This window comes from Mesitornis unicolor, unplaced genomic scaffold (assembly GCF_000695765.1).
Source record: "Mesitornis unicolor isolate BGI_N332 unplaced genomic scaffold, ASM69576v1 scaffold14061, whole genome shotgun sequence".
Taxonomy (NCBI): Eukaryota; Metazoa; Chordata; class Aves; order Mesitornithiformes; family Mesitornithidae; genus Mesitornis; species Mesitornis unicolor.
Window position 1 is genome coordinate 8,156 of NW_010164563.1, and position 8,149 is coordinate 16,304.

The window sequence follows — 8,149 nt, forward strand, 5'->3', positions numbered from 1 at the left end:
TCAGCAGATCGCTTCTTTTGTGAAACTGGTTTCAGAGGATTCAGTTCCCTTGGTCCACACACCCTACCCCAGCAAGTACATCATGAATGCATGAGGTTCGTGACTGATGGGAAGTACAGCAAACTCCAGAGGAGTTACCTGCTGGGATTGCCAACAGGAAGATGCTCTCCTCATCTGTCAGTTGCATCAGCAGCATACACCTCTTACCAACATTGTTCATTTGTTTTTCTTGCTGCTTTAACTCAGGCTTTGGTGTAAGTCCAAAGGTGTATTTCTGCAGGAATAAAGGCACTTTATACTCTTGCAATTAGCAACTCACACTGCTGTGTGAGACTGGCATAAGTTTATACTGGCGTGGCTACATCCACATGGGTGTGTTCATTCAATTGTACAAGTATCATCAGAGTGGGGGATGTGGAAAAAACCCTCCTTAGTAGATGCCTCTGAGCAGCATGTCATCAAGCACTGAGAAATTATTGTTCAGACAATTTTCATTTGGTTCTTCGCACAAATAAATATAATGGTAATGTTAAACCCTTCTGATGAGCGTTCTACTAGAATATGTGAAATGTGTCTTTTTTTCCTGTAAGTCACACATGGGGCAGTTTCCAGTAACGTAAATGTTGAGCTTCAGCCTGCAGGGGAGTGGAGATTTTGGCTTCAGTATAAGGGTATAGGAAGTTTCATCCTGTCCTTCATCTGCTTTTATCAGAATGGAGGGGGTGAGGATGAAGTGCAGTGTTATTTTTTTGTTAACTTAAAGGCTACTTTGTGTGTGGTGTAACCCACTGAATTAAAGGATTCTTGATTAGCAGGAACAGTTTGATCCTTTCTGGTTTATGGGGAAAATTAAGAGAAAGCCAGCAGTGGGAAGAACTGAACAACGTGGAGCAATTCTTCTTTCTTTAGGTTGCTCTGTACAAATCGGTACCAACGCGGCTGCTCTCACGAGCCTGGGGTCGCCTGAACCAGGTGGAGCTGCCCACATGGCTCCGGAAGCCTGTTTACAGCCTGTACATCTGGACGTTTGGGGTGAACATGAAGGAGGCAGCTGTGGAGGATCTGCATCACTACAGAAACCTCAGTGAATTCTTCCGCAGGAAGCTGAAACCACAAGCACGGCCAGTCTGCTGTCTGCACAGCGTGGTGAGTACAAGGAAATGAAGGCTTTACACTATGCTGCCAGCTGCCCTCCATCCCCAGAGGAACGTCTGCTTCATGAGGAATGAGTGGATTCCTAAGGTTTCATTTTTTGTCTCTTCACTGTAGATTAGTCCCTCTGATGGCAAGATCCTTAATTTTGGACAGGTGAAGAACTGTGAAGTGGAGCAAGTAAAAGGGGTTACTTATTCTCTGGAATCTTTCTTGGGACCTCGCGTCTCCCCAGAGGAACTGCATTTTAGCCAGGGTGAGTTCTGCCTCAATTCCGCATTTATTCTGCTCTGCCCTTTCAGCGTTCTCAGAGATCAACAGAAAAGAGATTACTACTTTTTTTTTCTTTCTTTCTTTCTTACATTGTCAGGAACAAAAGCAGGTCTGACTTCTGTTTTATTTGGGGATTAACATGTCACTGTTCTAGCTCTTTCTCCCCAGCAGCTTTTCACTGTCTTGCCTGACTCATTCTGATTATCTGAATTTAATTGCTTGGTTCCTTTTTAGATGGTTATATTGACAATTACAGTCGACTCCCAAGATCTGGCACTGTGATGAGGCTGTAGCACTCCTGCTGCCAGACTGAAATGTGCCCAAGCGCCTGGTTAGCAAAAATTGTACTTTGTGACAAGATCTATGCTCAAGCACTAGATTTCTGATGACTTGTGCTACTACTGCTCTGCTGCACCTCGAGCGCTGTCTCCAAGACCTTGAGTTTAGATGAAAGAAACACGCTTTGCTAAACTGGCGAGGGGACAGGAGAGACTGACTTCCACAAACAGCAGCGTTGTTTTCAACATGAGTACAATGCAACTAATGTATTTTATCGAACTAGGGACTCTTTCCAAATTCTATTCTTAAAACGGTTGCTTTGAGAAAGAAAATTCTGTTCTTGACAGGGTAGCTTCAATAAAAATTACATCTCATTGTATTTTAGTATCTGCTTTTCTGTTTAGGGAAGGGCAAACAGTAAAATTAAGACATTTTCAAAATTATTAAAACAGTACAGGATCTAATTTTGTTGTAAAGGGAAAAGAACACTTTGAAATAGTGGATTCTTGGAAGAAGTGTATCTTTTTGTTGTCTCAACAGTATATGTGGACTGTATGTAGTCCTCTGCTGTTACCACCAGTTCTAGAGAGCTCGGCTGTGGTGGTGACTGTGGAGAGTATCTTTAACCCCTTCCTTTCCGTGTTTTTTTTGCAGCCCCACCTGGTAACTCTTTTCAGCAACAACTGGTCACAAAGGAGGGGAATGAGCTCTATCATTGTGTCATCTACCTTGCACCAGGGGATTATCACTGCTTCCACTCCCCCACTGACTGGAGAGTGTCACACCGGCGTCACTTCCCAGGTGGGTTTCTGTTCAGGTACACGGCTTTGGTTTCAAACACCAGGAGGGACAAACAATGACCTGCCACAAGGTTTGAGAAACATGTCAAGTTCTACATTCTGAAGTAAAAGGGTTTTATGCTACTATTGGATTCAGTATGGCAGAGCAGATGCATTTCATTATTAAAAATATCTGTAGTGAATATACCTTGCTGAATTACTTTAAAGACTATGTAGGGATTTAAATCTTTAAGGTTCTTCTGCAATAAGCTCTTATTTTTTAACAGAGTCACATTATTAGTATTTCCTGGTAAGTGCTAGCTCCCTAGCTACTTGGTTTTCAGCCGCAGTCTCAGTAACCACTATTACACCAAAGAGAACTGGGAGGGGCTGCTCTCATGCACTGGATAGTTAACCAGTGAAACTTGTTCCTAAGCTGTAAAGAATATTTTTAGCTTCCTCTTAGTAGCTCGTAGCCTTTTGTTAGATGGATCTTAATGTGCTTAGAAGGTTTCTTTCAATTTTGTTTATCAGGGCTGAGACTAGGGACTAGCTCTGCCTTTGTCCTTACCCTGATCTCTCTTAGGGGCCTATCAGATGACAAGTCAGCCTGAGTATTTTCTCACTATTGCAGGCTCTCTGATGTCTGTGAATCCTGGAGTTGCTCGCTGGATCAAGGAACTGTTCTGCCACAATGAACGAGTTGTCCTTACAGGTGACTGGAAACACGGCTTTTTCTCCTTAACAGCTGTAGGAGCAACAAATGTGGGCTCTATCCGCATCTACTTTGACCAGGTGAGCAAGATAGTAGTAGGCAGCTTTCTGGTTTTGATGGTTGAGGTTGGTAAAGTATAATAAAAGAAGATGACAAAAAAAAAATCTTAAAATCTTACTTCCCTGAAATTATGATGTTTCACAACATTGATGTTCTGCACCGACCGACTGATGTAAAGGGAGTAATCTCCAATATAGTCTATTTTTTAATATTCCTATTCCACCTTTCATTTCTAAGTATGTTCCTGCATTGAAAATGCCTGAATATCCAGTGTGCAGCTGTGCTACTGAATACAGAGTACTGAAATCCTCATGCAACAGTTTCTTCCTTCTCTCTACAGGACTTGCATACCAACAGTCCATCTTACTCTAAAGGTTCCTACAATGACTTCAGCTTCATATCCAACAACAACAAGGAAGGAATCTCCATGAGGAAAGGAGACCATTTAGGGGAATTTAACTTAGGCTCTACGATTGTACTCATCTTTGAGGCACCCAAGGACTTCAAATTCCACCTCAAAGCCGGACAGAAAATCCGCTTTGGAGAAGCACTGGGCTCTCTATAGAAACTCTCTCAGCAAGAAGGTTTTCTACACAACCACTGAGTATTTCACTTAACAAGTATGTATCACTCAGCAGGACCTGGGTGAGGAAAAAAGAAGATGTCATTGCTACGTTAAACTTAAAAGAGTATTTGGTCTACATTTACATGCTGCTGAATGCAGAAAGAGAATTGAATGACCGCATGTGTCAGGTACAGCTGCCTTTAAAGAAGTTGACCGTGAAGGTTTCTGTCCCACCCTGTGCCTGTAGTCTTTCATATTTTCCCCTCAGTGTGCCACAGGATAATTATGTTCTTACAGCCTCTAAGTCCCTTTTAAGCCTTCCGAGGCTGTGCAGGTGCAGTGGGGAAGGGCAGGGGTAGAGATGAGCTATATTTAAAGGGATATCAACAGGCTCAGTCAGACCTTGGACCTTGTATTTGCAGTATCTGTTTTTCAGAGCTCGAGTAAAGAATGTGTTTCCATATTTATTTTATTCTCAAACCCTCTGCTGAAGTTCTTATATAAAGGCAGCCTGTGAATGCACAGAGCGCCAGTTAAATTGGCGAGTACAGCTTCACAGTCCAAACTAAGCAAAGTGTATTACAGACAGCATCAGCACAATAAGTTACACTTATCCAGGTTTTCTGCTGTTAGACAACTTAAATTCTTCTATCTGACATGATCCCTTTAAAAATGGACTTTGCACTGTATTTTAAACCTGAAGACGCTGTGTCTACAATTCCATACAATGAAACTGGTCATTTTGGGATTTTCTTTCTTAAAGAAAAAAAAAAATCAGACAAAGCTGTGTGTCTTCTTTCTAATTCATGGTTTTATTTTGCTATTTCAGGCCTTAAAAGATTTCGTTTGTATGAAAGACAGTTGTTTTACCTCTTGGATTAAGGGGTTCGAATACATAAGGGATGTTTCTCGTGTGACACAATGAGATTGCAGCCAAAATATGTTTTTACCTTCTGCTATGTATCTTCATTGTTGCTTTGTCACTAAGTTCTTGGAGAATTAATTCATCTGTTTACGGAACAGTTTCAGATACTTCAGGACCAGTTTTTGTGGCACAAAGTTAAATGCCCTATGCACTGACCATGCGTAAAAACATTATGGATCTTTGAAGCAATCCCAGGTTGCCTCTCAGGTGCAAACCTGGCCATCCTGTAATAGACTGGCAACAATTTCTTCTTGTTAAAAATATAAAAAAACCCCTTACACTTCCCCTGACTTCTGCCCTCATACTTAACAATAGGAATGTGCTGCGGGCTGAAAGTTCTATGCTGAAGCTTCATCCTACAGCAAAACTTTGGAGCCTCATTGTAACTTCATGTCAATAACAGTTAAAGTCTAATACCTTGGATCTGTTGAATGTGGCATTATATGGCACTGACAGAAGCTGGTGTCAAAGTAAAGAAGAGGAATTGAATTTTAAAGCAATGTATCACTTGTTTTTAGAGAATAAACTGTTTCAAGTCCAGGCACTGAAACATTTACAGCTGACTTTGCTGTCCAGAGCTTCTTGGAGTGGACATGCGTATGAAACCTGCCTTTCTGCTCTCTGAAAGATTTCTCATATTACTTCCTTGCTTGAGCCTTGGGTGTTTCTTCTGCTATTTCAAGGAGGTGGTAAGCTTTGACCAGCTCTGACTTCCTAAAGAAAAACTCATCTTCTTTGTACGCACTGCAGAAAATAGAATATAATTTTGTTGTACAAATGTCCAGTTTGCCAAGTCCTGTATGCTTAGCTTGTCATCAGGAAAGAAGGGATGATAAACTGCCTCTAAATCATGTAGCCCAGCCATGACTCAGATAATGGTGGCTGTTTGGGTGACAAGCAGGAGAAAATTCATTTGGCTCTGAGAGTCAATGTTTCCTCACTTTACATGGGGAGGAGTTTGAAAGCTTGAAGTGGCTTTTAGCCACCTATCCTGTTAAACTTCTTGGCATTAGCAAGTTTACTCCTGCAGCTGTATATTACCATATACAGGTAGATAGAAATGTGCACTTTTTTAAACCATTGAGAGTGAGCAAAGACTAAGGCAAACATCAACCTCAAAAGGATGAAGCTGTGACTAGCCTTTTGACCAAACTTTAGTGTCACGTTAACAGTAGCAAGCAAATTTGTTCCAGTGGATACCAGAAAAGATGACTTGATCTTCCCTGCCCTTTTCCACTGGGGCCTATGGCATCCAGACACAGCCAAAGCTACTTTAAGCTTTAATTTCTTCCTACTCAGCATCACCATCCAGAGTATCTGAATGCTACTGTTAGCCTAGCAATGGGGCATGTGTTACGTGATGTTTGCTTTATTAGAGATCTAAGGAGGAGAGGATTCAGCATGCAAGGGGCGCTTTTTGTGATGGTCTTAATGCTGTGCAGAGCTAGCTGATTAACAAACATTACTTGTTATGCAGTGGTCAGTAATGCATCCTGGAAGTGAAAGCAACATTCCTAGAGGGTACTGATAATGCTGTGAATTTCTCCTGCATGGAGAATCCATTTAATTCTTCAACTGTATCAGTAGCACGGTATTTTTGTATGTCAAAGTGTATGACTTACTGACATTAACTCATTTAATGGCAAACATTTTGAAATAAAGAGTCTTATCAGTGTTGCTTATCTTTCTGAAATGTCAGGGTAAGGTAACCTAAAGTAGGTATTGCAAGTGCAGCACAAGGTGTGTTTAGCTTCTGTTTGGTTTGGTTTTTAACCAGTTGTAGTAACAAAATAAGCAGAAATATTTAAGTTCATTTATAAAATAAAAATGCCATACATAGACTAAGAACGTATACATCTCTTCCATCCTTCTCTGCTACAGAAAGGGCAAAAAGTCCTACCCGTGAGCTGGAAAATTGGTTCAGATGCATTACATATCCAGAGCAATCTGGATATCACGCAGGCGGGCAACCAGGTTCTGCACATGATGTCTCTCTTTTAGTTGTGCTTTGGTGAGAGTGTTTATCCTCACCTGCAACTGAAAGTGAAGACAATTGCATAAGCTGCTCATACAGCAAGACAGCATTCAGTCTTTTTGATAGAGGAGGAATGAATGAGCTCTGGCAGCCTTACTGTTATCCCACTTAAGAACCATTAAGTGACAGGATTGTGTCTCAGGACCGCCAAGTACTGGCCAGCCTTAGAGGTAACAGTGCAGTACCCACACACGTCTGTGTGAACTTGATGACTGTGAGCCATGCAGATGCAGTCAGTGCAGTGTAACTACACTGTCCTGAGAAACCACAGAAAAAAAATTGAAACCAAATCTACTAAAGCCTGCTCTATAGCTTGGCAATAGCATTAAAGGTTCTATTGGAGCTGGAGTTAACATTTCTGAACAAACAGGAAGAAACATCGACTTAGCAGTCTGTCCTGCTTGCCAGCCCACTTCTGATTACAAGTCTCCCTTCTTTTGGCATTTTAATAACAGCTTCCTCACAACTACAATCAGCCCTTAGGCTAAGTGCTAACAGTGATAATCCTTTTAATAACTTCAGTCTGATTGCTATTTACACACCTGATCCAATTCTTCCTTAACTCCTTGTACACCATCTTGGTCCTTGGGTTGCTTGCTCATTTGTAGCCATCTCTGTAGAATCTCTGCCTGCTGCTGACAGGACCTGATAAAACAGATTAGGAGGATTCTTATCACAATTAGGAGCTCAACAGTCTAAGCCAACTTAGACTTGCAATTGATACTTGCAATTAGACCCCACTTTTTGTCTCAAACCAGTGAGCGATAAAAGTGGGGGGACGGGGAAACAAAAACAACATGGGGTGGGGGGAAAGGATGCTAAAAAGCAGAGGAATTTGTCTGAAAGCTGTGTCTCCATTCTCTACTCCTAGTTCTTGACTTCTTCCTTTCCTGACAGTTGAATCCCCTCCAGGCCCTATTTTCTTTTAAGCATTTTTGTAAATGCCATCTTGTTTTAGTAGAGAAGTTGTCAAACCTCAGCCCTAATTTTTTTAAATTGACAGTTAAAAGAAGTCTTCACTCCTCGTGATAAAAGAAAAGCTAAATTTCAACTGCTGTGCCAAGTTCATTTGTATTGCCTTCAGATTACACCTAATGATACCTTTGCCATGCTTTCTCCAATAGCTACCAAAGGTATAATTAAACCACTTGCTGACTACAGAAGAAGTTGTGCATGTACTCTCCCACCTGGAGTGAACTCTTAAAAGATGAAAACAAAAATCTCTGTAACTTTTCTCTGTTTAAGTCACAGTTTTGCTGTGAACAGACTGGTTATTTTCAAAGTAGATACATACAGGAAAAGTAATACTGAGTTGACAGCACGAAGAAGCTGGCTAAAGGGGCTTTGCAACATACTTGAGTTCTTG

At 41.3% G+C, this 8,149-nt stretch overlaps 2 protein-coding genes across 3 annotated transcripts in view; one reads left to right on the plus strand and one right to left on the minus strand.

The window, feature by feature from the left end:
* Positions 1-4,114, plus strand: part of PISD (phosphatidylserine decarboxylase) — an 8,366-nt gene extending 4,252 nt beyond the window's left edge. For both annotated transcript variants that reach the window (XM_010194360.1, XM_010194361.1), the window contains exons 3-7: positions 910-1,146; positions 1,270-1,408; positions 2,359-2,505; positions 3,118-3,278; positions 3,599-4,114. In XM_010194360.1, coding sequence (XP_010192662.1) covers positions 910-1,146; positions 1,270-1,408; positions 2,359-2,505; positions 3,118-3,278; positions 3,599-3,823 — 909 coding nt within the window. In that variant the 3' untranslated portion in view covers positions 3,824-4,114. The remainder of the gene's footprint in view (positions 1-909; positions 1,147-1,269; positions 1,409-2,358; positions 2,506-3,117; positions 3,279-3,598) is intronic.
* Positions 4,115-6,677: 2,563 nt separating this feature from the next.
* The window catches only part of SFI1 (Sfi1 homolog, spindle assembly associated (yeast)), a 27,381-nt gene continuing 25,909 nt past the window's right edge, over positions 6,678-8,149 (minus strand). Inside the window, exons 28-30 of the mRNA XM_010194362.1 lie at positions 8,135-8,149; positions 7,326-7,428; positions 6,678-6,785 (exon numbers count right to left, since the gene is read on the minus strand). The exon at positions 8,135-8,149 is cut by the window's right edge and continues 133 nt beyond it. Coding sequence (XP_010192664.1) covers positions 6,678-6,785; positions 7,326-7,428; positions 8,135-8,149 — 226 coding nt within the window. The remainder of the gene's footprint in view (positions 6,786-7,325; positions 7,429-8,134) is intronic.